Source organism: Chenopodium quinoa, unplaced genomic scaffold (genome assembly GCF_001683475.1).
Source record: "Chenopodium quinoa cultivar QQ74 unplaced genomic scaffold, ASM168347v1, whole genome shotgun sequence".
In the NCBI taxonomy this organism is placed as follows: Eukaryota; Viridiplantae; Streptophyta; class Magnoliopsida; order Caryophyllales; family Amaranthaceae; genus Chenopodium; species Chenopodium quinoa.
The window spans coordinates 4,072,287-4,088,374 of NW_018744367.1; the positions used below are offsets into that span (position 1 = coordinate 4,072,287).

The window sequence follows — 16,088 nt, forward strand, 5'->3', positions numbered from 1 at the left end:
ATTTTTTTTTTCAGATGAAGATGAAAGCATTGAACCTTACTGCTAGTCTGAACACACTAAAGTAGAAAGAGAGAGTCAAAGATATACCTTGTGTACATAAGAAATTCCCCCCAAGCTAAATCAGACAATGTCTTCATTGTCTTAAAGGGAAGTTAGTGGGAAAAAGGATAGAAATTGAGTCATGTGCACTATTCTGATCATAACTTTGATGTATAATTGATAATGCTGTGATTCTAATTGCATTGGAAATTAGACTTGAAGATATTTCCGACGATAGGTCACACGCAAAGATCCATTAAGTAACGCAAAAGTTATGGCCAGTCGAACTTGAGCAGTTTTGCTGAAACGTATGCGCGCCCGGTCTGACCGGGCATGGGGTGCCCGATCAGGCGCGAAGGATATTGAAAGGTTTAACGAATTCAGCTCTTCTTTGGCTCAAAATCTGCACAAAAATAAACTCCCACAAGCGCAAATTACACTCTCCTTACCTCTATAAAAACCAAAGAGAAACAAAAACACACAAAAATTAGAAAAGACTACAATAAAAACAATAAAATACGGGTTGCCTCCCGCAAAGCGCTAGTTTATCAAGGTCTTTAGCTTGACCTTTGTTATTAGCTCAACCTGGGTCACCACACGAAGAAGGAACTCCGCGATGTTGCCCATGAAAATATCTACCTCCAAGTGACTCCTTCACTTTATATTTGACATGCTTTGTATCCAAACTTACCTTCATGTAGCTAAACACATCATTGGGTGGAATTTTGTCCTCGTTTCTCACAAAATTTCTACCAAATACACACTTATCAACCAAAGGGTTAGTAGTATCAATTCTTAAACAAGTACCACCATCAAATATAAAATTATGTTCATTAAAGAGCTTAAACATGACTTGTTTATTCCGGGCCCTAATGGTCACTTGTGCTTTAGGAACATCTATTAGAGCTTGACTTGTGGCAAGGAATGGACGACCGAATATAATCGGAATCTTATGGTCTTCTTTCATGTCCATAACAACAAAATCAACAGGAAAAACAAGTTCACCAACCTTAACTAATACATCCTCAACCACACCCTTAGGGAGTCTAGAAGTCCTATCAGCCATTTGAAGAGAAATAGGGGAAGGTTTAAGTTTTTGCAAACCTAAATTCTCATATAATGAATAAGGCATTAAATTAACACTAGCACCTAAATCACACAAAACCTTGTCGAAATTTTTTTCGTTTATCATACAGGGAATAGTGAAACTACCAGGATCATGCAGCTTAGGTGGTAGGTTGTCACATAAAAGAGTAGAGCCTTTCTCATTTAGTACTTCCATATCCTCATGTTGATCTTTAATATCCTTCACAAAATTTGCAAATTGAGGCATTTGAATTAAAAGATCGGAAAAAGGAATAGAAACGTGTACCTTCTTAAGAGCTTCGCTGTATTTCCCAAAATGTTTATCGAGCACAGCCCTTGACAACCTTTGGGGGAAGGGCATTGGTTCTTCATAGGCCGATGGAGCGACATATTTGAGACTTTTTACATCCTCACCCTGTTCATCTTTTCTTGACTCCACACTGCACACTTTCTCATCTATTTTCCTCGGAAATAATTCATCGCTTCTCAAGAAAACTGCATTGCATTGTTCCTTTTGGACTTTTGCTTGATCATGAAGAGTTGATAAATGACTCACTTGTTGTGAAAGTTGAGAAAGGTGGGTTTCTATCCTCTTATTTTGAGCCATAAGCAATTGAATTGAGCTTTCAAAGTGTTCATTTTGCTTTGCTTGTAGCTCAAATTGCTTTGTCATAAGCTCTTGCTGTCGAAGAAGGGAGGTAGTGAAAGTCTCCATAGTGGAATCGAGGTTGTATTTTGAAGTTTGCGGTGGTAGTTGTTGATACATGGGTTGGTGATTAAAAGATGCCCTTGCTTAAAAATTAGGTAGTGGTGGCGGAGAATACAATTGAGCTTGAGCATCATACGGCCTTTTAGGTCTCGTAGTATAGAAGGCATTTGCTTCCTCGATTGACATTTCGTCAGAGGGAGGTTGACATTGTGGTGAAATATGGCCTTGAATACCACATAATTGACATGTTTCGAATGAAGTGGAAGGGGGTCCAGCTTGGATTTTATCGAACTTGCTTGTTAATGCTTGTACAGAACTTGTCAAGAGAGTTAAAGCATCAACATCAAATTTTCCTCTAGTCTTCACAGTATTTCTGCCCCCTGGATGATAATTATCATTGGCTGCCATTTTCTCAATTAGCTCCTTAGCTTCAGTTGGGTTCTTAGTCATGAAAGAACCTCCGGATGCAGCAACAATGTATATGCGGAACGCGTGGGTAAGACCATTGTAGAATGTTTGGATCAACAGCCACTCTGGGATACCGTGATGAGGGCATTGTCTCTGTAAGCGCTTGAATCTTCTCCATGCCTCATATAAAGACTCATCATCAGATTGACGAAAGGTAGCTAGCTCGTTCCTCAACTTTGCTGTCTTCTCTTGCCCTAAAAATCTTACTAAGAAGGCCTTGGAAAGCTTATCCCATGTATCAAAGGAGCCTATACCTTCGTCTCGCAACCATTCCTTCGCTCTATCCCGTAGTGAAAAAGGGAACAAACGAAGTCTGATAGCATCAACAGTAACACCGTTGAGCTTCATGGTGTCGCACTTCTCCAAGAAACTGTCTATGTGGCTAACAGGGCATTCATGAGGTGTGCCTGCAAATGAGTCATTGGTGATGAACTGTATGAATTGAGGTTTTAATTCAAAGCTCTGGGCGATAATAGGTGGTCTGACAATGCTGGATAGGAGCCCGGTTGTTGTATCAAGAATCCTGTACTCCAATAAAGATTTCGTGGCATCGTCCATGTTTCTATTATGTCGATTTCTTATTCTCCTTCTCCTTATAGTTGCCTCGATTTCAGAGTCAAATGGTTCAAGATCGTCTGACCCTGTACGTCGTGATTGCATGCAACAAGAAAACTAGAGAGAGAATATAAAAAACACAAGAGAAAATAGCCGAAGCAACGAATAAAGCTTAGCAAAAACGAATCACAAATAATCAAATGAAACCGTTAGTCCCCGGCAACGGCGCCAAAATTTGATAGGCGTGTCACGTACCTAACAAAAATAACCTAACTATTCCTCCTAACTATGTAGTCGGGCAAGTAAGGGTCGAATCCCAAGAGACTAAGGTTCACCTAAACTATCTAGACTCAGGTAATCACTAAGCAAAAATCAATCAATGGTGGAATAAACTAAGAGCTAAAGTATGGAAAACTAGAATAAATCAAAAGAATATAATGAATCAATAAGCTAAAACATCCAAGATCAAGTATCACCACAATTACGATCAATGCAATTATATATCTACCCCTAACATATAATTCCAATTAACATGGGGAAAAGTAAACCCTAATCAATACCAAGGACCTCTCTCGAGTATCAATGGCTTCCCTAACCACAATCAAGCCTATTCTCATGGAATCATGCAAATTAGAGACATTAAACACTTTACTTCACTTCCCAATTATCAATTCAACTACTCTCGTGATGAATCTCAAACCCTAAATTAATTTACTCAATTCCGTTAAAACCCAACTCTCGTTGTGATTGAAACTATGGAACAATAACAATACTAATTATCTCTAATCTAGTATTGGCATAATCACAATCAATTTAGCATAAACAATTGCAATGGTTATTAGAGAATTTAAAGAATTAATTCATGCATCAATCATAATTGGGCTACCCTAGATCTTGGAATAAGAAAACTACTCACACATATTGAAAGAAGCAATAACAACAATAATCAAGGAAAACATAATTGAAAACAAAAATAATTGAAAGAGAAAGAAATAGAGATGAATAGCAACGATGCTTCAATTGAAATTACTCAAATTGTTAATCAACAATACCCAAATCTAACCTAGGAATTAAATTGCTAAAAAGTATTAAACTAGGGTTTCCAGAGAGAGAAATAAAACTTAAGGAAAAAAATAAAGTCTGTTCTAATGATGATTACAATGGGTATTTATACCCTTAATGAAGTAAAAATAAGAAAATAACAAAACGACAATGCGCATAACCCTGCCCGGTCTGACCAGGCATGACTTGCCCGATCGGGCAGGTGGGAACAAAACAAGCGCTGCTTCTTCTTTACTACTCTCCTCGGCGCCCGATCCAACCGGGCAGGTGGCGCGCGATCGGGCGCGAGGCACATCTTTGCTTTCTTCCTTGCATCTGATCTTCGTAGCTTTGAGCATCTCAGCCACCACGCGCCCAGTCCAACAGGGCATGGGCTGCCTGATCGGGCGCGTGGGATAAATGCCCAAGCTTGCTTTGTTCTTCGTAATTAGCACCAACAGTAAATCCTTCTTTGCCCAGTCTGACCGGGCATGCATAGCCCAACCGGGCACAGTAGAAAAATGTTGTTTGCTTGCAATTCTTTTTCAGGCTTAGCTCATGTTTAGCTCGTGTTTACATCCTTGTCCACTAACATCTCCGTAAACGCTCAAAACGTGTCCGAATCATCCGAGAAACTACAAGTTCCTGTAAAACTTATAAAAACACACCGAACACACTAGAGAAGAGAATGTTAGCTGAAAATGGCTCTAAAGAGCCTAAAACCATGCAAGAATGTAATGAAAAGTCGGGATAAATCTATGTATAAAACGTGTATATCAACGAGCTCCCGGTATCAATAAGGATCCGGTCTACTCGTTTATTGGCGACCTTGCACTCGATGACTATGGGGTCATCATGTGGCCGCCTGACCTTGCCACGGTCCTTCTCAGAGATGATGACCTCAGGGAAGGTGTCTTTTGACGCCTGACCCTCATCAACTGAGTTGACCTCCAGCCTTCTGATGTAGTCCTTGGTGCCCCGAATGGTAGGACCCCCTCCAGTAAAACCGCCTTCTATAGCGTAGATCTGGTCTTCATCAGTGTTAGAGCTAATAGCAAGCTGGTCTGACTTTTTGGTCGGCTGTCCATTGTTTGTTTAAAGGGTCACCTTGAACTTCAGAATATAGGACTTCAGTACCCCTTTGTCAGCCAGACGGTCCAACGACCACCTTAGGCTATAACAGTCGTTGGTGTCATGGCCTTTATCCTTAAGGAAGTGACAGTATCTGTCTTGGTCTCGACTTTTGACTGGACTTTTAATTGCAGCCGGTTTCTCAATAGTCACCCGGTCTTTGATCTCCATGAAGATGGAGTAACAATCCTTGTTGAACTCGTACTTGGGGACGTACGGTTTCAACTCTTTCTTCTTCTTCTGGGATGGCTGACTAGAATTGTCTGCCACCCAAACCTCTTTCCTTTTCTTATTCTCTTCCTTTTTAGCCGGCTGAGTTGACCGGCTCTCTTTTTTGTCAGAATTATTAGGGTTCGACGACTACTTGATGTAACAGAGAGCTCCGTTGCCTGTATATAGTCTTTGGCTTCCATTAAAGCTTCTTGGAGGGTAGCAACACTCTTTTTGACCAGGTCGAATTTAAAGGTCGACCCGTTCTTCAGACCCTTGAAAAGTCTGTGTAGGCAACTTCGTCAGACAGCCCTTGAATCTGAATTCTCATCAGATTGAACCGCCTGACATAGGAACTTAGCCCCTCTATCTCCCTGTAAAATAGCTCCCAAGTCGAGACTTGTCTTTTTGGCAGGGATATTCATAGAGAAGTTGGACGCGAACAAGTATGCAAGCGTCTTGAAATTGTTGATGCATCCGGATGGAAGATTGCCAAACCATCGTTGGGCTATACCCCTCAATGTCTCCGGGAAGCAACGGCACCAGGCGGCGTCATCCAATCCCTGTAAATACATGAGGTTGGTTTATGCCATTAGATGGTCTTCCGGGTTGGTGGTACCGTCATAGGTACTAACCAACACATTCTTAACCTTGGGCGGCTGAGCTGCCTCGGTTATCTCCCTGGAGAACGCTGAAGGTTATTCCCCAAGGTTTAGCAGCCGGAGCTGCCAGTCCATTGGCTGGACATTTCGTGCCGCCTGACCCCAAAGCGGGCCGGCTGCATGTATTGTGATCTATATGGAACTTATGGTTGTTGGGGCACATACGGAGCCGGCTGGATAATATGAGGGCCAGTTCGTGTGGACATGCCGCGTGACTGACTCTCTCGATTTGTTTCCGAATACCTCATTGAAGTATTCGGGAAGCTGTCTGGGTAAGTCGACGTTGAAGCCGACTCAGACAATTGTTGACTTCTCTTTTGCTCGATTAATATCCGGGCATCCGAGTAAGTCTTCTTTGATCCATCCAGATGAACTTGCCGGATGGCTTTCCTTTTCCTTGCTTTAGGGAAACGGAGTTTTGATAAATCAATCATGGGCCCATCCATCCCCTTTGGTTTAGGGTGAGGAGTAGGCACACGATCCTTCACTTGCTTCTTCCCTGAAGGAGAAGACTTCTTGGCCGACTGACCCCTGTTGGTGCCAGTCGCCTTCTTGTTTATCAAGTCCTTGATTTCCCCTTTGAAACTTGTCATGAATTTCATGAGTTCGTCTCTTGTAACAGGGACAACACCCTCCACCGCCTAGGGTTTCCCAGCAAGCTTGGCGATTGGGTTGCTTGGACCAGCTTTGTTTTCACCCCGTTCCCTTGTTTCCTTGGAACAGGTGTGTCATGTTCTGAGTGACCCGTCTGGGGCCACATAGGTGTCGACATTGACGTTGTCACCACTGTCTTGGTCTATATAGACCTCTACTTTGGCCATAGGTCGTTTCTCATTAGCAGGCGGTACAGACTGCTGCGAAGCCATCTTAGAATAACTCTCCCTACAGACGGCGCCAAATGTTTTGGGATTTTTGGAGTCCCTCGGGAGAGTTATTATTCCAAGAATGGATGCCGACCGTCTGTACCTGCAAATCCACGGAAACTTCGGTTGGGTGGAGTTCCGCCTCCGACGACCAAGTTAGTATGGGTACGGACAGAGTTAAAGTGAGGAATGTGAAGAGTTTCTCTTGGATTCCGAGAGAGAGTATCTACAATTAATATTGCTCTGATTTGTGTGAATATTTTCTCGATGTGCAATAAATGGGGATCTCTCTCTATTTATAGGGTTTAAGGATCAAATCCCCTTTCATGACTTGGAGTGCTACGTGTCGTCAGAGGATTGGTTCCTTCAGAACCTCTCTGAGGGTGACACGTGTCAATGCACAATTGGACCACGTGGACCGGGGGTAATTTTACCCTAAACACTAACAACATCAAAACTAGGACCGGGGGTGGCCTAGTTCCTCATGAAGTTGTAGACTAATGGGCAAGAGAGGTAGCGTAGGGAGGCTGACTTTATCGAGGTAGGTGATGATCACATTGCCAAGGGAATAATTATTCCATTTACTTTGAATGGTGTAGGACCATTGGTGGAGGTTGGGGATGCTCAACCCAGCCAGCCCAAATGAATGTCCTTGTTTGGAACTATCGGGGAATGGGCAATCCCCATTCAGTTCGTGAACTCCGCAAACGGAGTCATAAGCATTACCCAAGTGTACTGTTTTTGTCTAAGACTATGATGGAAACTGGTGTAATGGAACATTTGAAGATTTCCCTTGGTTTTCATGGAGCGTTTGGGATGTCTAGTAGGGGGAATTCGGGTGGTTCTTGTATGTATTGGTGAGAGGAGGTGGGTTTTAGATTAGTGTCCTTTTCTAATCTTCACAAATGTGGTGATATTTGGAGTGAAAGGAAGGAGAGCTGGCGATTTGTAGGGGTTTATAGGTGGCCTAAAACCGAGGAGAAACACCAAACTTGGGGTTTGATGAAACATTTGTGTGATACTTCTTTGCCGATTCTCTTGGGGGGGATTTTAATGAAATTTTGACATATGAAGAAAGAGAAGGAGGGGCTAGGGGAGAAATAAGGGAGGTTGAGAATTTCAGGGAGGTCGTAGATAAATGTGTGTTGCGGGATTTAGGATACACTGGGGATTGGTATACTTGGGAAAGAAGTAGAATTCCAGCCACGCAAGTTTAGGAACGCCTCGACAAGTTTTTTGGGTCTGTGACCTAGTGTGCCTTATTTCGAGAAGCAGTGATGGAGCATCTTCTGAGGTATAAGTCTAATCACTCACCCATTTTGTTGTATTGTGCCCCGGCAAAAAAGAAAAAGAAAAAGAAAAGGAAAAAAAATACAAGTTTGAAACTTGTTGGTTCTTAGAAGAGGGTTGTGAGGAGATTGTGAGGGCAGCTTGGGGTGAGGTAGGAAGGGGGAATGTATTGGCGAAAATAGCAGCTGTGAGTAGGCACCTAGCAAAGTGGGATGGTGATCTTTGCAACGACCTAGGAAAACAGTTGGCAAGCACTGAGTTTGCTCTTAAGGAGGTGCACCTAGCACAATGGAGAATTGCAAGGATATTACTAGACTTGAGAAATTACTTGATGAGTTGAATGAAAAGAGTGAAGCTTATTGGCATTTTAAGATCATGGGTTTCCAAAGTCAGAGATGGAGACAAATACACGGCTTACTTCCACCACAAAGCATCGCAAAGGCAGAGATGAAATACCATAACAAGTTTGCGTGACAGTAGTGAAGTATGGCATGAAAATGACGATGACTTTTTGGGGATTATTAGAGGACATTTTAGTGGAATTTTTTCATCTTCAAATCCCACGCCCCAGGACTTTGATCCAGTGCTTAGTTGAGGGGCCGGATTGAGCCATTTAATAGCTTCATTTCGAACTATATCTGATAGTTCGTATCCCCCTTCAACCGACTTCAAAACTAGCTATTCTGCTGACGATTTTAGCCTTTATATATCACCCCGAATGGAGTACTCAAGTTGAACCGGGCGGAAATCTCCTTTGGAAGGGTCTGTTCGAGAACTTCACAACTTCACTCTAGGGCGATTCCAACCTCGAACATCGGGTTTCCTCTCTTTATTCAATAGAACAGTGGCCAATCTAGCGAAATCATCAATAGGTCTTCGACCTACCCCTTAAGAGAAGATATATGTAAATGTGACCCATGATATAATGAAAGCTTGTTGCGTCCCTACACAAAAAAGGAAGTTCATGTTGCCTTAAAGCATATGTATCCAAGTAAGGCTCTCGGATCGGATGGAACGCACGCCGTCTTTTATCAGCGTTTTTGGCACATTATGGGGATGAGGTGGCTAGTTTTGTTTATGGTATGTTAAATGGTAACTCTCTTCCTACTCAAATTAATCGTACTAATATGACTTTAATTCCGAAAATTAAGGAACCACAAGTTTCAGCTGACTTTCGTCCAATTAGTTTATGCAGTGTGATTTACTCATTTCTAAGTGCTTAGTGTTGAGGTTAAAAGATATTCCTTGTAGTATTATATCGAAAAACCAAAGTGCATTTGTGCCAGGGAGACTAATCACCGATAATGCTTTGGTCTCGATGGAACTTTTTTATTCTATGAAGACAAGAAATAAAGGGCGGAAGGGATACATGGCTATGAAGCTTGACATGAGCAAGGCTTAAGACAGGGTCGAGTGGGGTTTTTTTGAGGCAACTCCTGCTAAAAATGGGGTTCGATGGAAGATAGGTAAACATGGTGATGTCATTGGTGGTCTCAGCGAATTATTCTTTCATTATTAATGGTGATGTTGAGGGCTCAGTTACCCTATCGAGGGGGCTGCACCAGAGAGATCCCCTTTCCTCATATCTCTTCATTATAGTGGCGGATGCTTTTTCACATATGATTTAGAATAGAGTGATGGAAGGCAAGTTACATGGTGCTAGGGCTAGTAGGAATGGGCAAGGGGTTTCACACCTCCTTTGCAGATGACAGTCTCTTTTTCACTAGGCAAAACCGAACGGAGTGCTCAATCATTGTTGATATTCTCAACTGGTATGAAGCGGCTTTGGGGAAAAAAATTAATTATGATAAATCGGAAGTGTCCTTTAGTATAGGAGTACAGGAAGAGAAAAGGGAAGAGATTTTGAGTATCCTTAATATGAGACATGTTGACCAACACAAATAATACCTTGGAAATCCTAACATCTTAGGAAGATTGATAAAAGGTATTTTTGAGGCCCTTCTTAATAGAGTGTGGAAAAAATTGCAAGGTTAGAAGGAAAAGTTACTCTCAGTCAAGAAAGAAATAATCTTAAAAACGGTAATTCAAGCCATTCGTACCTACTTGATGGGGGTATATAAGTAAAAGGAATGTTGTCCTTCCAACAAGTTTATTATTCTAATAGAGGGTTCAGAATTAACAGGAAGCTAATTCTTCAGTGAGATCAAGTGATTGGAATGCCTGGGTGGAGGCCGCTTCCGATCAGTAATATTAGTGAACAATTAATATTACAGCTTTATCTTGACTGAACCCTTCGGGTCGAACCCAAACGAACTGCTGATCTGAACCAACAAATTAATCTGAAGGATTTGTTGAGTCATTAGAGTATTACGAACACAGACGTCGGGTATCGAGCCTAGAGCGTCGAGACCGAGCATCGCAAAATCAACAAGTTTGAGCGAAGCCGTAGCATCACATTGGCCTACCCATGTGGTTGCTAGGCTAGCTCGAGCTAGCGCGCACCTCGCATTACTAGGCGCAAGCCTAGAATTCCATGCGTGCTAGGCGCTAGTGCCCAGCTGCTATCGCAAGGTGATTTAAAACGGATTTAAATTTTGGTTTTTGCTTTCTAATTAGATTAGAAGCACGTTTTAAAAATAGTTTTAATCTCGTATTTTTCTAATTTTGGCCTAAGAACTCGGATTTCGACTCAAAATAGTGTTTTTTGGGTGGAATCATCGTTCTAAATCGTTTTCAACCCTCTTTGAAAGCTGTCCAGAAGCCAAAATCCAACCAGAAACCTGTTTTCGAAGGGTGTTTTCTTTTTCAACGAAAATTTTTAAATCTTTATGCCTTGATTAATTTAAGCATGTCAAGGGTAGATTAAACGCATTGTTGCATCCCTAATCTACAGCAATTTTAAACCCTTTTAAGCATGGTTATGAAGTCATAATGTGTGCTTAAGTTGGTATGTTCAATTTCTCACATAAACTTGTCATTTCACAATTATGCAAATCGATTGCATTAAAGTGTGAATGTTTATTGTGAATGTTAAACTTTAAAGTTCCTAGTATATTAAAGATCCAATCTTTAAGTGTTTAAATGGTTGGAACTTTAATTCTAAATTCCATATTGAACTAATGTAGGATTTAGTCATTTTTAGTTGATTAAAATCCTTAAAGTTCAAGTACTTGTGATTTGAATCATGATTAATCTTCATGTTGAACTAATGGATGATTGGTTTTATTTTCCAACTCCCTACTTGTCAAAACTCATTATTAATTTGCATGTTGGTTAAATTAATTATGGGTATAGCCCTTTATTCAATTTTAAGCATCAAGAAAGACATAAATTGTTCAAAGGTAATTTTGGATGATTTAGGCTTATGCACTATTAAAATTGAAATTAATTAAGTTAGACTTGTTTATTTTCATTTTTTCCTTAAGTTAATTCTAAAATAAATTTAGAATTAATTTTATGTCACACATAAATCGGGATTAAAAACCCGAGAAATGGCATGCAAATCGAGGCAAGAACACCCAAGCGCCACCATGGCTAGCCGGGCTGCCCACGCAGCCCACATGTGGCTGCCTTAGGTATGCGCAAGGTCCCTAGCCTCGTAATGCTGCTGTGCTGTGTGGCGAGGCTCGTTGCGTGCTGCCTGTTGCTAAGTGTGTGGCCTAAGCTGCTGGAGATGCTTGGGCATGCTGCCGGGCAGCATGGCAGCAAGCCCCAGCCAGCCTGCCATACGCTGCCAAGCGCCAGCAAGCATGCTAGCATGCGCAGCATGCGTTGCGTGCTGCTGGTGTTGGCTAACGTAGCGTGCTGCGCTGGGCGAGCATGCTAGCACCAAGCATAGCAGGCGCAACACCAAGGGCTGCATAGTAGCCTTAGTGCGCAGCCCACAAGGTTTTGGGTGGGTCGTTTTTTCTTAATTTTGGGCTATGACTTTTGCAAAAATTTTGCCGTTTTGATTATTTAATTAGTTAAATTTAAACGAGGCTAGGCATCAGTAGCTCCGGCACTTGCAAAATGTTTTGACAAATTATGGGTTAAACCGGCTTAATTAATTAGATTGATTAAGTTGGATGCGGAATTTAGTGGGAGCTTAGGTAATTACGTGAACGAATTGCACCTTAAAATACATAATATGTTAACACAAATTTGACTAGTTTTAATTAGGCGTGTTAATCGGATTAACCACCTAAGTTAGTTACTAGTTTTCGCGTGTTGTGCATTGTTACTTGCTTTTCGTCGTAAAATGCATGGGCCATTCACATATAGTGAATGGGTGAATGAAAGCTTGTTATGTAACAGGGTTTTGAGAAAATGACAGCTAGTGGGACCCGACTAGGATAGAAAATACGGATTGCGTTCCGTAACGTAGTTTTTTAAATCTAAATACGGTCTGCGTACCGTTGAGTATTTTTGTACCTTAATATTTAGATTAATCTTAGTCGTAGTAACTAGAAATTGCATGCTTGGCGGAGACGTCTCAAGACGGTGTTTTCCATGAGGTTGAGTCAAGATAATGCTTCGAAGACCCTTGAAGACTTGAAGATTCAAGGGGTCATGCTAGTTGCCAAATGCATCTATTTTATGCTTTATATATATATATATATATATATATATATATATATATTTATATTATTGTGTTTATATATATATTTGAATGCTAGATGCATGTCTAGGATTTCAAAATGTTACGATGATTAGTTAATTTCACTAAAATCAACCAACATAGAAACCCTAGGTCCCTATAATATTGAGCTTAAAATTTGCCGTTCCAAGAACAACACTTACCGAACTAATGCGCGTACGTGATGGGCTACGCCAAAGCGAGGCATCACTACTTCCCTAGGAACGTAAGGTATACTAGGTATACGAGTTGATCTTTTTAAGCTCAACGATATCAGTAAGGAGTCCTTAGATGTCGTGGCAAAAGAGATAAAATGTCAAGGATGCATTAAATGTGACGTTTTATCAAACCGAGAGTAGCTTAGAGTTATTAGCAATTAGATTGCTTACCTTAAGATATTAAATGTTAAGACAAGCCAAAGCATGCTTAATCATTTCTTGATCTTTAGGATCTTGGAATCTTTTTATTCTCGCCTAAAAGGGACAAATTATTAATGAGTGGATATAATGCTCAATAAGATTGAATGTTTGCATATGCGCTTTAAAATTTAAACTTATTGATTATATGAATGGTTTTTCATTTCAAAATTCTTTCAATTGTAGAACAATGTCTGCAAGTAACTCAAACAACAACCAATTCTCATTACGCTCAATTCTCGACAAGGAGAAGTTGAGCGGGCCAAATTTTCTTGATTGGCAAAGAAATTTGCGCATTATACTTACGCAAGAGAAAAAGGAATACATCCTTGATGAGGAAATGCCCAACACTCCCAATGAGGAGGTCACTCAGGCTGCCCTTAACCGATGGTAAGGCGCCAATCGGGATGTCAAATGCATCATGTTGGACACTATGTCTCCAGAACTTCAAAAGACTTTCTTTGAAAAGGAGACAGCTTTTGAGATCATTTCTGAGCTGCAGAACATGTTCCAAGAGCAGGCCCGAACTGAAAGGTTCGAAACCCACAGGCAAATTTTTGAGAGTAAGCTCAAGAAAGGAGAGCCAGTCAGCCCGCATATTCTCAACATGATTAGATTATTTGAGAACATGGAAAGGCTTGATGCTGGGTATTTGACCGAGATGGCAATTGACATCATTCTCCATTTGCTGCACAAAGGCTATGACCAGTTCAAGATGAACTACAATATGCACAGAATGGAGAAGACCCTCACCGAGCTTCATGGTATGATGAAGCAAGCTAAGAAAACCCTCAAGGATGAGGGAAAGCATGACATGCTCATGGTGAGGAAGGAAAACCATTTAAGCACTCGGGCAAGAAGAAGAGCTTTAAAGGGAAAAATAAGAATTTTTCGTCTAAGTCAAACACTGCCAAGAGAAGCAAGGACAAGAAGGTAGCCTCTTCCAAATCCGACTCCGAATGTTTCTACTGCAAGAAGAAGGGACATTGGAAACGGGACTGCCTCAAATTCAAGGAAGATAAGAAGAACGGCACCGGTTCTTCTTCATCAGGTATTTTTGTTATAGACTTAAACTTCGCTAGCAAAACATCATGGGTATTAGATACCGGATGTGGCTCACACCTTTGTTCCAATGTTCAGGGACTAAGGATAAATAGGAGGCTAGAGAAGGGAGAGGTCGAGCTTTGGGTCGACAATGGAGCCAAGATGTATGTCGTTTTCGTTGGAACTCTCAGTTTGTCTTTGCCCTCTGGGCTTATTTTAGAACTTGACCATTGATATCACGTTCCTAGAGTTACCAAAAACATTATTTCAATTTTGGCGTTGGACGCCAAGGGTTTTGAATTTCGAATTAAGAACAATAGTTGTTCATTTTATTTGGACAATGTTTTATATGGTAAAGCATATTCAGAAAATGGTCTCTATGTGCTTTCTCTAGAAAAACAAGTTTATAACATTCATGATACCGCTAAAAGAGCTAAGACCATTGAATCAAACCAAACCTACTTGTGGCATTGTCGTCTTGGCCATATCAACATCAAACGCATTAAGAAACTTCTTCATGAAGGTGTTCTTGACTCAATCGACTTGGAGAGTCGTTTCACAATTGCGAAGGATGTCTTCTAGGCAAGATGATAAAACAACCATTCTCCAAATTAGGAGAACGGACAAGTGACTTATTGGGTCTAATACACATGGATGTATGTGGACCAATGAGTACACCCGCAAGACAAGGTCATCTGTATTTCATCACCTTCGCTGACGACAATAGTAGATATGGCTATGTCTACCTTATGTCGAACAAATCTGAATCTTTTGAGAAATTCAAAGAGTTTCAGAATGAAGTTGAGGATCAACTTGGCAAGAAGATCAAAGCACTTCGATCGGATCGAGGTGGCGAATAATTGAGCCATGAATTCGACGACCACTTGAAAGAAAATGGTATTCTTTCGGAGCTGACACCTCCTGGAACTCCTAAATGGAACGAAGTATCCGAAAGGAGAAATCGAACCTTGTTAGACATGGTTCGATCAATGATGGGTCTTAGTGAACTTCCTATCTCTTTCTGGGGACATACTACTAATTGCGGCACTAACACTGAACCGTGCTCAGTCAAAAGCTGTCGAAAAGACTCCATATGAATTATGGACTAAGAAACCTCCAAGGTTGTCTTTTCTTAAGATTTGGGGTTGCGAAGCATATGTCAAGTGATTAATTTCTGACAAGCTTCACCCGAAATCAGACAAGTGTTTCTTTGTGGGCTACCCAAAAGAAACCAAGGGGTATTACTTCTACAACAAATCAAAGTCTTTGTTGCTCGAGATGGTGTCTTTTTGGAGAAGGAACACCTTTCTAAAATGACAAGTGGGAGGAAAATCGAACTGGACGAAGTTCGAGAGGACGAGCAACAATGTCAACCTGATAAAAACTGACAATCAAAATGCTTTAGAAGCAGTTGATAAGATTGGTCAGAATCAAACAGACAATGTAAATGCTCAACCTATTACCCTTCGTTGGTCGCAACGACCAAGATCTCAACTAGACAGATACCTTGATATTGTCTTAACCGAAGATCAGGACATCCTAGTCATGGATGGAGATGAGCCAGCGACATACAAACAAGCTATGACAAGCCACGACTCTGCTAAATGGAAAGAGGCCATGAAATCTGAGATGGACTCCATGTCTGAAAATCAAGTCTGGGACTTGGTAAATTTGCCCGAAAGTTACACACCCATCGGTTGCAAATGGATTTTCAAATTGAAAACAGACAAAGATGGAAATGTATCAATATACAAAGCTAGACTGGTGGAAAAAGGTTACAGGCAAATCCACGAGATTGATTATGATGAAACCTTTTCGCCAATTGCAATGCTTAAGTCCGTCCGGATCATCCTAGCGATTGCTGCACATTACGATTACGAAATATGGCAAATGGACGTTAAAACCGCCTTTCTTAATGGGATTTTGGAAGAAATTGTGTATATGACACAGCCGAAAGGTTTTGTTGATCCAAGAAATGCTGGAAAAGTATGCAAG

General features: G+C 41.1%; 2 protein-coding genes across 2 annotated transcripts; both read right to left on the minus strand.

Annotated features, from left to right (window-relative positions):
* Positions 1 to 619: 619 nt before the first annotated feature.
* On the minus strand, positions 620 to 1,840 carry LOC110696688. The gene has a single exon (XM_021874041.1). The coding sequence runs from the start codon at positions 1,838 to 1,840 to the stop codon at positions 620 to 622; it is 1,221 nt and encodes a 406-aa protein (XP_021729733.1).
* A 78-nt stretch (positions 1,841 to 1,918) lies between these two features.
* Positions 1,919 to 2,860, minus strand: LOC110696689. The gene has a single exon (XM_021874042.1). It carries the CDS (start codon positions 2,858 to 2,860, stop codon positions 1,919 to 1,921), a length of 942 nt encoding a protein of 313 aa, XP_021729734.1.
* Positions 2,861 to 16,088: the final 13,228 nt, after the last annotated feature.